The 15,364-nt window shown below is 32.9% G+C and overlaps 2 protein-coding genes across 4 annotated transcripts; one reads left to right on the top strand and one right to left on the bottom strand.

Annotated features, from left to right (window-relative positions):
* Nucleotides 1-1,343: 1,343 nt before the first annotated feature.
* Nucleotides 1,344-6,897, top strand: LOC114248739 (uncharacterized). 3 transcript variants are annotated; one of them, XM_089730318.1, is made up of 4 exons: nt 1,344-1,533; nt 2,297-2,422; nt 2,661-2,815; nt 4,116-6,897. In XM_089730318.1, exons 2-4 carry the CDS (start codon nt 2,299-2,301, stop codon nt 4,230-4,232), a joined length of 396 nt encoding a protein of 131 aa, XP_089586444.1. In that variant the 5' UTR covers nt 1,344-1,533; nt 2,297-2,298; the 3' UTR covers nt 4,233-6,897. The 3 variants fall into 3 exon arrangements, with proteins under 3 accessions (XP_089586444.1, XP_028037948.1, XP_028037947.1); XM_028182147.2 differs by lacking the exon at nt 1,344-1,533 and adding an exon at nt 1,971-2,095; XM_028182146.2 differs by lacking the exon at nt 1,344-1,533 and adding an exon at nt 2,138-2,156.
* LOC114248716 (putative protein phosphatase CG10417) lies at nt 5,148-14,590 on the bottom strand. The gene is given in 17 exon segments (XM_089730319.1): nt 5,148-6,765; nt 6,767-6,951; nt 7,572-7,894; nt 7,897-7,980; nt 8,583-8,714; nt 9,006-9,221; nt 9,478-9,684; nt 9,687-9,744; nt 9,928-10,118; nt 10,373-10,450; nt 10,453-10,495; nt 12,100-12,143; nt 12,146-12,192; nt 13,233-13,272; nt 13,275-13,312; nt 13,314-13,465; nt 14,338-14,590. Coding segments are annotated over 17 exon segments (2,001 nt in total). The 5' UTR covers nt 14,449-14,590; the 3' UTR covers nt 5,148-6,713.
* Between the last annotated feature and the right edge of the window lie 774 nt (nt 14,591-15,364).

The raw sequence follows: 15,364 nt of genomic DNA, 5'->3' as shown, positions 1-15,364 counted from the left end.
AATGTAAGATTATAAAAATTACATTTAAAAAAAATAACAACTAGAAGATTGATATTTGCTATTGGTATTCTTTTAGATTTTAGTTACAAATCATTAGGGAAGGATACAAATACAATAATTTATTTAATGTACTACTACAACTATAGTGAAATTACTACTACAGTCTCTAGTTACTGATTATTATTATTTTATTGATTCACTCAGTTATGGCTGAAGAACTGCAAAAGTTCACCTATTTTACGATGACATCAATAAAATAAAGGTTCTTGAGGAGAATGTTTGAAAGATACTGAAGATTTAAGGGACACCTGTAAGGAGTACGAGAATAGTAGGTATCTGAGTTCAACTGTAAACATTGGATACGTTCTATATACCATGGTATACACTAAGTTTTTATTAAACTTAGTTATTGTTGTCGTTATCAATTAATGTTTCAGTTTATTGTAAGACAGTACGAGCTGGTACGATTACTCAAATTGGTGGATTTAATAACCGAAAATCCTACGATCTCGTGATATTTATGTATTTGGTATCATAAATTCGGATTTAATTGAAACGATTAAAGTCTTGTTATTTTTTTAATTAAACAAACACTACAGAGTCTACAGATCTGTCTAACTGCTTATATAGGTACATTAAATAATCATTAAATAGTATTTATATATAATTAAATCACATAATCTTCACTTCAATTTTATGAACAAAGCCTTGTTATAAGTGTATAATCTATGCTTGTTATTCTTGTTATCATAAACTTTTTTTAGGGGATTTTACGATCTGGTAACTGAGACTTTTAAGTCACGTCTTATTTTAATTTATATTCATATTTTTATGAAAAATGATATTATGGAGTGAAATGAAATGAAAATGATTAATTTGAGACATTAATCAACTGGGATGAAATCAAATGAAATGAAATGAGATGATATGGGATGAAATATAATCTCAGTAAAATGGTGGTCATTTACTAAGATTTTTTCACTAGACCTTTTTCGAGGATCCCGAGAAGTTACGTCCGAGCGACTATGTTCCATTTTCCCACATTTGTGCACTTTCACAGATATTACACAGTTAATATGCCACCATTAGTACACATTTAAACCAGAAGAAACACTAAATAGACAAAATAAAACAAATCACACAACTTCACGGCAAAAAATCATCATAAACTTTAAAGGAACAAATTACGCAAATTGTAAACTATTTTATTTATTTATTTATTTAAGGATTACCAACAGGGTTTACAGTAAGACATAAAATAGCATTGACATGTATAGAGCAATAATAATTGATAGCTGCAACTCTAATTAGAGGCAATCACAGCATGCATTACATGAACAGATTTAACAATACTAATAATAATAATAATAATAAAACAAAAGAAAGACAACAAGGACAGCAATACCCAAGTATTCAGACCAAGGCTGAGGCTGAGGTTCCATAACAACTTTTTATAATTTTGTTCCTGAATATTGGAAGGGAATCGCCAAATATGTCAAGGTTTTCAGCTTTACTGACTAGATTATTATAAAGGTTAGTTAGACGAGGAGCAGGTGAGTGCAGTAAATTGGTTCTGCTAAAGCGGGTGCTGAAAAGAGCACCGCTCATAACTTTTTCGTGATTTGGACAATTTTCTACGTGATAAAAAGTTTTCTTCCCAGGAGGCAGTGCAAAATGCTTTCACTCAGTTTGTAGAATCTAGATCACCAGAGTTCTATAGCAAAAGCATAAATGACCTTCCTATTAGATGGTAGCAATGTATAGATAACAATGGTAGATATTTTAATTAAATAAATATTTAAAAATAAAAGGTTTTTAAATTTTTCAGTACAAATCGGCACTTTAACGCTTAATATATTAATTTAACATATTCAATCATTATTTAAAATCTGTCACAAAGTGAAATACGTTTTTAAAATACTGTTTTCTTTACAATACCTGTCTATAAAAAGACTAATCCTTTTCGTACAAAATACTCATTAATCTAGAACTGTTTTGATAAAACGACTCCATATTATATTGTTTTAACCAACGTCGATACGTTGCTAAGACAACAAAAGCAGTACAACTAAAACAAACAATACCTACATTAAATGTAAGATTATAAAAATTACATTTAAAAAAAATAACAACTAGAAGATTGATATTTGCTATTGGTATTCTTTTAGATTTTAGTTACAAATCATTAGGGAAGGATACAAATACAATAATTTATTTAATGTACTACTACAACTATAGTGAAATTACTACTACAGTCTCTAGTTACTGATTATTATTATTTTATTGATTCACTCAGTTATGGCTGAAGAACTGCAAAAAGTTCACCTATTTTACGATGACATCAATAAAATAAAGGTTCTTGAGGAGAATGTTTTGAAAGATACTGAAGATTTAAGGGACACCTGTAAGGAGTACGAGAATAGTAGTATCTGAGTTCAACTGTAAACATTGGATACGTTCTATATACCATGGTATACACTAAGTTTTTATTAAACTTAGTTATTGTTGTCGTTATCAATTAATGTTTCAGTTTATTGTAAGACAGTACGAGCTGGTACGATTACTCAAATTGGTGGATTTAATAACCGAAAATCCTACGATCTCGTGATATTTATGTACTAATTATTAGTAATATAACTGTGCCATTTTCGGCATTGCAGAGGTGCAAAATTTTGAAAAAATTATAAGTTCGCTGTTAGATCTAATTAAAGATCTCGGCGACAATGTTGAAAATAAGAAAATGGCTGCAATAGGAGCAATGAACTTATTAAAATCAATAGCCAAAGATAAGGAATCCGAACAGCTGAAATTGCAAGTAAGATTGTTTTTTTATTATCATAATTTATAGATAGCCATTTAATTAAACGAAAATATAAATTTAATAACTAGGTATGAAATGTTATATAATTTTGTTGGAAAATGTCTTCAATAATTTAATTTCGTGCTCAGGCACTCAAACTTTACCTTTTACTCACTTTACCTTTTATAAACTTTTTTACTCAAGATCTTATATTTTAGTTCATTTTACCGTATATTATAAGACTACTTTAATTTTGGAAGCCATCTTCTATCCTTAAAAAAACCCGTTTTTTAACCTTTTGTTATTGCTCACAAGGAGTAGTGAAACCACCCCACTCCAAGTAAGCCTATTCGTCACAGCGAGCAACATGGATATACTGTGACTACCCCATTGTGTTCTTTTTTTTTCTTATCATATCAACATACATACATGGACATATTTCCATTTCTTCAACATAGCAGAGTTTGCTCTCCGAGAACTATGTATCTTCTGCTTGCAGTAGTCATACAGTATGCTGTACAGACGTTTCTCCCTTCATCTCATAATATCAGCGGACGGGATTAGCAGCAGAGCCCAGCCCGTACATTTCCCTTTTCTACGTGTTGTCCCGTGGGGTTTTCACTTGAACCGGGACACGCACGGGACATCGAATCCTTTAAGTAGGGCTATAGCGTGAAGTTTTTCTAGTATCGTTTGCCAGAATGATTTACATTTAATAGCCGCGAATGCGTTCGATTCATGTTTCTAATGTTCTAGATAGCTCACTGATTTAATTAAAGGCATCTCAGCGCTGCATTTAGTCAATCTACTTGTGATTTTATTGCTTTTATACACGATGGAGCGCTGTGATTTAGGTGTCTTCGCAGCTTCACTAAGATGGACGGGCTTTGTCAGAACGGATGGAATCTAATAACAGCTCCTCGAACAACTCCAAAAGACGTTTAATAGGTCATAGACATCTGCTCTGCGAGTGTATTTATCACATAGGATCGGAATCACGACCTGCTGAGAAGAATCGAAAGCAACTCATTGCCTTTATGAGCTTATTGTCACTCTTCAACTAATTTCATCCAGAAATTAGAATCAAAAATATATACTCTTTTCTTAGGGTCGTTAAAAAGATAATGAGAGGTAATTTTTTGTTCACTAGTGACGAGTCATATGACAAACTGACAGTTGTGACCGTTGACCGGTTAATTTAAATAAAGAATATTTCTTCTGTTACTGTGATGTAGCTTTTTTTTATCATCGCTCTTATTGATAACTTTAATATTGTACGTAAGTTTGATGAATACAAGAAATACAACACTTTCAGGCGGAAATTAACGACAAAACTTCATTATTGGAACAAATAGACAGCGAATACGATACACTTCAAATCCTTGAAGCAACTCAGATGGAAACAATTGAATACCTTACACAATTACGTTAATTTTAATAAATAAATAAATAAGAGTTATTTTTAGTAATATATTTAGTATATATCCTTTTCAATCGGTTGTATAAGTTCTAATTATATTATTACCTCTACTTATTGTTTAGAATTGATACCATTAGTTAAGTTATTATAGCAATGGATTTTCAGTTTCAGAACGCGTTCTCAAACTATCATTAACAAAATATCATTGGGTTTGAAAATAACGTAATGTGTTATCTTTAAATCACCGCTTAAGTTTACGAGCCGTTAGCTTTTATGTTAAATGTAGTCAGACTTCAGTCGATAATTTGTAATCATTTTAATTTTCCTGTTCATCAACACACATTAAATAATAAATCCATAGTATTGTGATTTTACAAGTTACGGAATGCAACGCTTAATGATTAAATAAAGTCGCGTTCATGCTTCGCTCCGCGCCGCCATTATCCTATCACTGAAGTAAACAATCTGGTGGGATCAGCAAGAATATATTTAAAAAATTTTAGGCTTAGAAAAAACGATATCCCAAGTGTATAAACCTGAAAGGGGACTATGACGAAAAATAAAGAAAATAGCATTTAATAAAAGTTAATTGCGTCATACTTATTATCACTCTATTTAACACCCCTAGTTTAGTCTCAAATCTCAATTGTGTAGTTTAACTGTCCTACCCTTCAAACCCGAACGCATTACTATTTCGCAGCAGAAATGGGCAGAGTGGAGGTAATGAACTGACTAGAAACCCTACCGTTAGCGAAACTAATTCAGTAGCAAACTTAAAATCAGTTGTAATCGTTTTATACTTACTATTATGAATTCCATTAACAGAATAATACAGCCTGTAAATATCGGGAGAACATTTATAAATTCAATGGCGCTTATTATACGGAGACATAAATGTATGGATTGAATTGTTGAATAAAACTACAATTCAGTCTGTAAAGTGTAATTTTCATTGAAACACACAGGAAAAGAAAACAAGCTAGCTCCTCTTGCTACTGAATTTGGGGTTTTTCAATAATTGTGAAATCAAATCCGTCATATAGATATCTGATAAGGTACTACACGAGGAAACTCTATTACACTTCGTTATTACAAAAATACTACTACTTATTACTAAAATGTATAATCATTAATGAAATTTAAGTTACAATCCCTTTTATAGAATTATTTTTATGTAGATACAGGTAAACGTTGACATTACATTAATTCAAATATGTTTATATATTGAGATAAACGCATTATGACTATTCACAACATAATTTATAAAAATTACAAAAAAATGGGCAGCTCAACATACCACAAATCAAGTCAAGTTTTAAAAGAACGAAATATTTTTCCAGCATGAATTTGATAACATTCATATGCTTTACAATTTCAGCCGGTGTATGATTATTTAACCAACAATTTATTAACCACATGCAGGTATAAGCTGATTCAACATTACTACACCATTTTGATTTTTTAAACTTACCAATTACAGCTTACAAACTAATTGCTATAGTCAAAATTCAGTTCTGATGTCATTTAACATTACCGGCAAATTTTCTCCCTCATTGTGTATTCTCTAATCATCAATTGCCTTAATATTTTATCATTTAAGCTTTTAACATTATTTTGTATTATTCACCAATAATACATAAATTAAGGTCTCATTCATAGTGAGTTACTGGAGCTTTATAAACCAGCTAAGACCATTTGTTATTGAAGTATGTGAAAATCTTTATATCACAGGCATGTATAAAGGTCTGATAAGTATTTATAAAAAGACCATAAGTCTTTTTTATTATTATACTAGAACTGGCACAACTCACAGAGTGTAAGACATTCGATCCATAAGCCAAAAGGAAAATGAACTTTCTTAACAAAGCTGGAAGCCAATATTAGCTGATGTGCTTTGCATTGTGGACTCACAAAGTATCAAACCGATAAAATGATACTTTCAATAGCAAATAGATCATTTTCCTCAATATATTTAGGTAGTATTTTTTATGTTTGTCTATGTCTATGGGAATACTGCCCTCAGAACCTGCATACAACACACTTTTGTTCTATAAAATTTAGAAAAGGATCTAAACAATACTCTACTACAACTTGCAGAAGTAAAATGTATTTTTAAAGTTAATGCTTGTATTAAATTGAGCTCATTATGTTAAGATCATTACTATTTAACAAGCAATATCTAGAACATCATTTCACTACACTAACTGGCTGCACAAAGTACATTTTTAAAAGAATTATTATTTACGAAATTTGTAATGGATATCTATTTGAGTTTTAATATCAGCAACATAATTGTGGCAAACATCAACTGATCGCTTCCGAGGGAGATTCGTTACTGAAAAAAGGGTATGTTACAAAAAAAAGTTTGTATTTTTTTTGTAAAAGAACCTTAGTTACTACATACAATGCCTATTCCGTAAAATATAAATTATAAGTCCCCTTCGATATATTTCACAATACTATGTGTGGTTACAGCACTAATAGATCTTAGTCTTAAACACTTGAAGTCACTACTGAACTTGAAAGAGAATCATCGGTTTTTGCCTTTTAGGTTCCTGTTTGTTTCTTCACTAGGTTCATCTTCAGCTGTGCGTTTTTTTGAAACAATGGTATTATTATGCTGTCCAATTTCAGCAATGGCTCCATCTTTAAATCGTACTATAATAGCTGTCATATTATCACAGCCCGTGCCATCTCCCATTGTGCTTGGTGCTAAACAGTGATCAAACATCTGAAACAAAAAAAAAATTAGAAGAAAAATAAGATACCGTGATGTTTAAGTGTTGTGAAGTTTTTTACGAAACCAATAATAAATCATTTTAATCATTAATTTACCCTTACAGTTTCTGATAGCAATTAAACAACAGGTACGGATTTTAAGAAAAAATCGTCATCGGGACTAACTATGTGAATGGGGATTGGGTGCAATCAAGATAATTAATTATAAATAGTAAAGTAATTCCACTATTTTCCCTAAAGTAGATTATTTTAACAAATTTTGATTACCATTACTGATAAACAATCTTTATTACAATTACTTGACAAGAACTTTGTATTTATATTTTGTTAGTATGTATGGTGGTGGTAAATATTGTCCAACAGCCGAAAGAATGCGATCGATGTAATATAATAAATTTAGCGCAACATTTAAATTGTTAAGTTGGCATTTTGTGATTTCCTTTATGATAAAGATTATATTAGTAGGTAAAGACGCATTTTCATAGTAAATTCACTGTTACAACGAAGATAACTCGTGCGCCCGATTAAGATCTGTCAAGAACGCAGCCTTTATGCAACTATATAGGTAATAAAGGTTTTTATCTATATAAATTTAAGAAGCTCTTAACATACCTCTTCACATATTTGCGACAGTTTGTCTCTGCCTTCTGCCAATCGCGGCAAAATGAAATTACAAACATCTTGACTAGACATATAATTCCAAATTCCGTCACAAGCTAAAACCATGAACTGGTCTTTGATTGGATCTATTAATAATTTCTTCACGTCAGGTAGTGCTGTGATCATTTGCTCTTTAGCACCAAGGTCTTTGTTTTGCTTGTACGAATGGTCGCCAATAGCTCGTGAAAGATTTAATCCGCCATTAATTCGACCGTCATTAGAAACTTTTCCGCCTGCTTTAGTTATACGTTCGAGTTCTGGCAAGTCTTCAGGTTGTGATCAATTGACATATCAATCGCAGTGCCATCTCTGCAGAGAATACAACGCGAATCGCCTGCGTTCGCGACATATAACTCATTACCTGTGAGATAATTTATTATTATGAATAATAATCAAATATACATAATAAAAATAACATTTTCAAATATTGTTTTATCAGTAAAAAATAGTTGTGATACATAACTCCAGAAATCATATTGCTATAAGATGGTGAACAGAAGATATTATTGCATTAATTACAGGTTTTAGACATTGCAGATTACACATATTAAATCAAGTATTTAATTCACATGCTGTAAGTAATCGTTTTCGGTTAGAAGTATCCTATTTCATTGCCTTATAGGCTTAATTATATAAATGAATATAATTGTTTCTGTTTAGTACAGGAATCCCTAGTACAACGTAGTACTTCTAAAACTGATATTGATATTACACAGTACAGGAATTGAGATGAACTGTAACACGGTTTAATATAACACAATTTCAAAAAGTTGAATACTTATTGGAAATTTGATGTTTCTTTGAATTGTGTTCAATAAGACCCAACTTAATTGCAACTGAAAAATCTCGTTTCATTTTGAGAAGTGACATGGTAGTAGAAAAAATGTTTCTGTGTACAAAAGAGGAGATGTCCTTTATGCATAATGACTTTAGAATTGATAGAGGAATAGACAAAAATTTCACCTCTTAGCAATGCCACCACTGCTGTACATCCACTGTCATTGCCAGGTTCCTCAGTCATGCTCAAATCTTCTTCACCTTCATCACTAGAATCACCTTCATAGTCTTCCTCGTCATCTTCCTCTTCACCTCCATCTGCACAAAAGATTGTTATATAAAGTTATTAGCTTATTATAAAATATATTTCGAAATTCACTGGCAAATAGGGAATTTTTCGGGCAGAATTCTAATTTATTTTAATCTTTAATCTAAACATTTAAAGGTGCCTAAAAATAAAAACTGCAATACTTATAGAAAAATAGCAATTACTAAGCAAGCTTCTTGTACTTTTAAACATCCAAACAATTAAAATCAACAGGTAGCCAACAAAACATGTAATAAAATTGTAATTTTCTTTATTGGTATACCTTGGTATGGTAGTATTACCTTCATTGGAAGAATCTTCATTGCCATTCACATTTTCTTCATCAGACGAATTAACTTCACCTCCTTCAAAAGTCTCATCATTCGAATCACTTTCATCATCTTCCTCAGCCTCTAGCAGCAATGATTCATATACAGCAGCAGCTGCTCGTCGTAATTTGGCCTTCTTTGGTCTTTCTGGAGCTTCTTTTTCAGAACTTGATACTGGCGAAGTTTTATCTAACATAACGATGATCTTTATTATTTATAAAATAAAATTTATTACTTTTTAATTAGGGCAGCCATATTGGAAACATCAAGGTTGACAGCATGTCTATATTACAAGTGATTTTGCTGCTAGTCAATGTACCAAATTGATACATTGTCACTATCATTGATACATTGATACTATTCAATCTAAGCCAACATTTACTGTGCACATTTTCACTACCCATGATTTATTTTTAAAATATTAGTTATAATGCTATTGGTTTACCTTTAGCTTTCCCAGACTTGACTGGCGTGGCAGATCCATTAGATGATGAAATATTGTTGTCCTCCCCTTCAGCTTCTTTTGAATCCGAAACTTCTCCATTGCAAACATCAGAACTATTCCTAGGAGCCGCATCACAGATTTTAATATTTTCACTTTGTTCAGGCTGGTGAAAATTGTCATCAGAACTGTCTGGTGCCGCTGAGTTATTTTCTCAGGTTCTACAGCAATGGGATCTTTTGCAATGGTATCTGGGTCACTTGTTGATACCTGAAATGGAATAAAAATAAGAATGGAATATACCTGAACACAGATTTGTCAACATTACAATGTTTGTGAAATTTTATTTTTACCTGAAAATGTGAAACGATCAATAATTAATTAGTACTGTAATACTAAAACTGTAAGTATTTATAATCTCACTGTCATATTGGTTCAAATACAGATAATTACCTCTCCATTTGTTTCTTTGTCTTTTTCATTGGAACTTGTAGATGAGACTCCCCCAGTGTCGTCTTCTGTGTTCATCTTGACATCTTCCTGTGCAATAAGTCCATTTTTGCTAGATGAAGCTCCTTGATTAGACTGTTCGGAGCTTGAACCTGCAGCTGATGAGCATCCTAATCCTAAGTAACTGGAGGCACCTATAGTAATTTTTAAGTTATTTATTTGCTCTTATATACTTTATTGATATTTTGTGAAAAACAATAAGTGAATGCTGATATGTATTGTAAGTTGTTTTTCAATTGCTTACGGTATTTCAATATCCACAACTAAGAAAAATTTCACTAATTTGTAATTTAAATAAAATAAAAAAACATAACAATCATTTAGTTCATAAATATCTATAGACTTTTTATAGATATTTCATCTACAGTCATCAATAACAATTAAAGACCTGCGGCATCCTGTTCATCAACATTCTTCTTGGCACGTAGACATGGTGAGAGTGGCGTAGCTGTGTCTCCAAGTCTATTCGATGAAGCGAACTTAATTTGTTTTCATATTTAGCCAACACCTCCTGTGTAATTAATGTTTTCATGATAAATTTGGAATATAAATCTAATAGCTTTAAAACCGAATGGGATACTATTGGACAAATATGAGGGTTCTTGGACATACAGCCGTTCCTGCAGGTACATGAGAATGTATAAAAAGCAATATCTTTGGACAAGACAGGCTCTTTTATTAATGTATCAGAAATATTCCATCCAATCCTTTTTAAAGATTAATTCAAGTCATGATTTCTACAGGCCCTGGTAATTACTTATGGATGTAAATTTGTAGTCTGCTTATTTAGTGTCAAAAAAAAACAGAATGATATTTTCATTGTTTTCGTGGTAGTATTTTTTATGATTGTAAGATTACTAGTGGCCCGGAGGTCTTTCCAGTTTCATAAGGTCAAGTGGGCGTGCAAAAGCTCAGCCAGGAGGGGTGGGATTTGGTAACAACTGGCCAAGCGCCTCCAAAGGAGACCTAACCACTCAAGAGCAATTGCTTTGCGAATTAATCTACTACCGGATCGGAATCGCGACCCGCTGAGAAGATCCGGCGAGAAACTCAGCGGGCTGATGCTTGGGTTAGGTTGCACGTCGACCTTTTTGTCGAGTTCGACGAGTACGGTTACCATGGTTCCTCAGCTGCTCCTAGTGTTAGAGCGGAAGGTATCTAATGCAAGAGTTATTGGATCTGATGGATCCGTAAGGACGTGTCTAGGGCGACGACGGTGACTTGCTCCTGCGTGATAAGGATTCGGGAGTAGTCAGCGGCGGCAACGATAAGGCGATTATCATGAGGTATAGCCTTATCGAAGTACCGTTCCGACATTGACTTCATGTGTTGCGGATCGTTTCGGGGCCCAGTCGTCGTGTAAGGTCGACGTTCCTCACGAACCACGGAGCCCCGACGGCTAACCTGCAAAAGCGGATTGTAGGGATTGGAGGGTGTCTATGTGTGTGCGGGCCGCGTGAGCGAACACCACACTCACGTAAGTCATGACGGGCCTTATGCAAGTTTTGTAAAGTGTCACCTTGTTCCGAAGGGACATTTTACTCCGCTTACAGATCATGGATAGTCTGCCGAGAATAAATGCGGCACAGTCGCGGACTGTTTTTATATGCAGGCGGAATGTCATGGATGCATCCAGGGTGACTACCAGGTACTTGATCTTCCTGGCCCAGGGTATAGGTTGGCCGAAGAGGGTGATCGGGGTGTGATATTTCTCCCCTAATGCGGGAGAAATAACCAGTGATTTTCCCTTTGAAATAACACTGCTGTGTTTTTCGCTGGTTGATGTCTGTATTAGTGGTGGTGTTAGCTGGCTAAAGTAAGTACTGTGATCACTCGCATGTGATTCATTCATAATGGCATAGAGATGGTCAGAGTTCTCTTACAAAGCTATGCAACTAAGCCTAATCAAATCCTACAAGCAGATATGTTAATAATGTGTGGGATGTGAAATAAATGTGATGTTGTTCTAGTATGTTCATGAACTAATTCTACAATGAAGAATAATAATATCTTGTCTTTTACTTATGTAAAATAATATGGTCTCTAATCAAGGTGTATGTGAATTTATATAATATCTAAAGTAAGCTCGAAACAAGAAACTTTGAAATAGCTCACCTGCAAAGGTAGATGTGCTTCTTGGTACAAGTTGGTTACATTTCATCATCAGATTCTTCCTCATTGTCGCTGGAGCCTGGTGGATTATTTCACCTTGACAAAAAATTAAAAACCTTATAAACTTTGTATTTTTTTCAATCAATGTTTGAAATGATTAAAGTTCGATTTGCTTATATATCAGCTATTCTTTGATAGAATTAGTCACTTTAAAACTACAGAGATAGTTTTTAAATGTTATTTGAACATTTTGAACAAAATTCAAAGTTTGGTCCAAAGGCAAGACTTGTACATCTGTTTTTGTTTTTGAAAGACTGGGGTGATCAAGTCTTACAGCCTTGTGGATCTTTAGTGTTCAGATTTTAATTTATTTTGCATTACAACATTAGAAACCGTCCTGTAGCAATCCACTCACAAAACGTCACTGAATATGTGATGCACTGTTACTGTCACTTCCATGCAGAATTTTCATAAATTGTATACATTAATCTCATTTTGGTCATAGTTTAAGGGTAATGTTGATAAAATAATTCTATCCCCATTTTTCTATATGCTTACGAGCTTTGATGTCCACTGTTTGATAGAACACATACACAAGACTATTAATTTTGCTCTAGTTGGAATCTAAGCCAAAGCTCCTTCCTAAGCAAGTTTTAGTACTTGCAATAAACCAAACTATACTTGTTTCCTCATACCTTATCTTATAAAATAGTCATGTAAGCCAATATCTACTTAGTGTTGAATTGTATGTCAGTAGCTTTGTCCTTGGCTTATCCACCCTTAGCTCCTATGGCAGCATGTATGTGTGCATACCAGTAGCTTAAGAATGATCCTATAAAGTCACATTTGATTTCCATATCATTGACCTATCTAAGGTCAGGCCTAGTTATTTCACCTCACAGATAAGCTATCTCAGTGCCATAGTCTTGTAAGGTCTCCTTCTTGGTAAAGGAAATCAACCATACTGTAATTCACAAACATATCATTATCTTTGTAAAACTAGTCTTCCAGTGATTTTGGTATGTGATTAAATACTGGGCATGGATATTTCCCAAACGTCAATATTGCTAGATCATCAAAACATTGAACAGTTTTGTATAGTATAATACAATGTAGTAATTTTAATTATTAAGTACTCACCTGCTAATACTTTGAGGATATCCATAACTTCTTTGTAGCAATTGTTGCATCAAAACCAAGAAATGCATCTCTAAGGCTTTGTATAATCTCCACTTTTATAGCATCTGTGTTTTTATGTAGTTTGGTAGATTTGTGAACAATATGTGGCAACCTCAGCACCTCCATGACCGTCATACACCGCAAAAAGGGATGTATTGACATCAAAGTCCAAAATTGTGTTATGTGCATCCTGTTAATAGAATGGTAATGAATGTTATTTATTCATTTAAATTGTCTTTTATTACACAATTACAATTTCAAATGTATCACAAAAGTAGTATCGACAACCTTATGTTTGTCACAAAGCAGTCATTCATTCTGGCTGCTCTTAAAGCTTATGTGTCATGGTATTGAAAGTATCACATTATGGTGTATACGGGCTTTTATTAATCATTGGCTATCCAAGCATAAGTGGTTAAATTTAAAATTTCATCAGTTTATTTAGCTTCATTTACTTAATTAGTTAACTAAATTTACTTATTAATAAAAAACAGGTAATACTATGCTTAATGATTGATTTAAATTAAGCCGTTTTAGTTTAAGGGATTTATATTTGTCGTGATTGTATAATTAAATTGTTATATATAACATGTAAATATGTAACAATGTATGTAAGTAAATAATTCAATATTTATAGGTTAAGTACACGATGTTCACAATTTGAAGGCAATTTTTAGCTTAAAAAATATGATTTTCATTTTGATATACATTAATGGTTGGCAATGCTGGCTATTTGTTTCAGAAAGCGGGGAAGATGACATTGTCATCGCGGACTTTTCACTATTAGAAATTGAAGTTTAGCATCAGTATTCCAGATTAGTATTGGCTGTTAGAAATGTACATTGCATAGTGCAGTTCATTAGGTGTACATGTACATAGTCCACACTACGTACATACAATACAAAATATTGTATGTAACGACTAATCTTTTAGCAAGCTTATGAACAATTATCCAGAGAACTTAGACATTATGAAGTCGATTGCTATCATAGTAACATGTGTTAGAACGATTTATGTAAAGAAACAACGTAGGATAGTTGATTATCGCAGGAGTAGGCTTACCTCTTGATTGACACGCCATCCTTGCATGGAGCTTGCACCGCATTCGAGTTTATCGTTCGCTTCATCGCTGGACACTTTTTCAGTAACAGGTTCAGATAAATAGGCACCCATAGTGGAATGTAATTCACATTAAACAATAAATAAATACTTATATGTTAGGCGCGAATATAACCATAGAAATTCGCGGAGGCGGCAAGCTACTACAAGTCGAGTCAATCAACCGCCGCGCGCCTCCAATGCCTCCATAGATTAGCATAGACTACATAGGTAATACACATAATATTTCAAATTAGAATAAATCTACTTGTATTCATGGATAATACCGTTATTTTTCTAGGAGTGAGCGCTATTGTGTATAAAATGAAATGGAACAGTTATTCGCTTTATTATGTACAGGTAGTAATTTTTTTTTATATATGATAGTTCTAAGTCGCCGCCGTCTGTGTAATATTATTAACATTAGGACTTTTTGGCGGGAACGCGAGGAGTGAAGTTGTGTGATTTGTTTATTTTGTCTATTTAGTGTTTCTTCGGGTTTAAATGTGTACTAATGGTGGTTTATTAACTGTTTAATATCTGTGAAAGTGCACAAATGTGGGGAAATGAAACAAAGCCGCTGGACGTAACTTCTCGGGATCCTCCAAAAAGTCCACTGAAAAAATCTTAGTAAATAACCACCATTTTACTGAGATTATATTTCATCCCATATCATCTCAATTCATTTCATTTAATTTCATCCCAGTTGATTAGTGTCTCAAATTAATCATCTTCATTTCATTTCACTCCATAATATCATTTTTCATACAAATATGAATAATATAAATTAAAATAAGACATGACTTAAAGGTTTCAGTTACCAGGTCATAAAATATCTTAAAAAAAACAGTGTTTAAAGTTTAAGCTGCGACTTTTTGGCGGGAACGCAAGGAGTGAAGTTGTGTGATTTGTTTCATTTTGTCTATTTAGTGTTTCTTCAGGTTTAAATGTGTAATAACGATGGTTTATTAACTGTTTAGTATCTGTGAAA

The sequence above is a fragment of the Bombyx mandarina genome, chromosome 10, assembly GCF_030267445.1.
Source record: "Bombyx mandarina strain Sakado chromosome 10, ASM3026744v2".
Taxonomy (NCBI): domain Eukaryota; kingdom Metazoa; phylum Arthropoda; class Insecta; order Lepidoptera; family Bombycidae; genus Bombyx; species Bombyx mandarina.
Note: the sequence above shows the minus strand (reverse complement) of the source record. Positions and strands in the feature narration are given on the sequence as shown.

Coding starts and splice junctions, on each gene's coding strand:
- LOC114248739 (XM_089730318.1), top strand. CDS start 2,299: ATGGCTGAAGAACTGCAAAAAGTTCACCTATTTTACGATGACATCAAT. Junction 2,423..2,660: donor CTGTAAGGAGTACGAGAATA/GTAGTATCTGAG, acceptor TCGGCATTGCAG/AGGTGCAAAATTTTGAAAAA. Junction 2,816..4,115: donor CCGAACAGCTGAAATTGCAA/GTAAGATTGTTT, acceptor CAACACTTTCAG/GCGGAAATTAACGACAAAAC.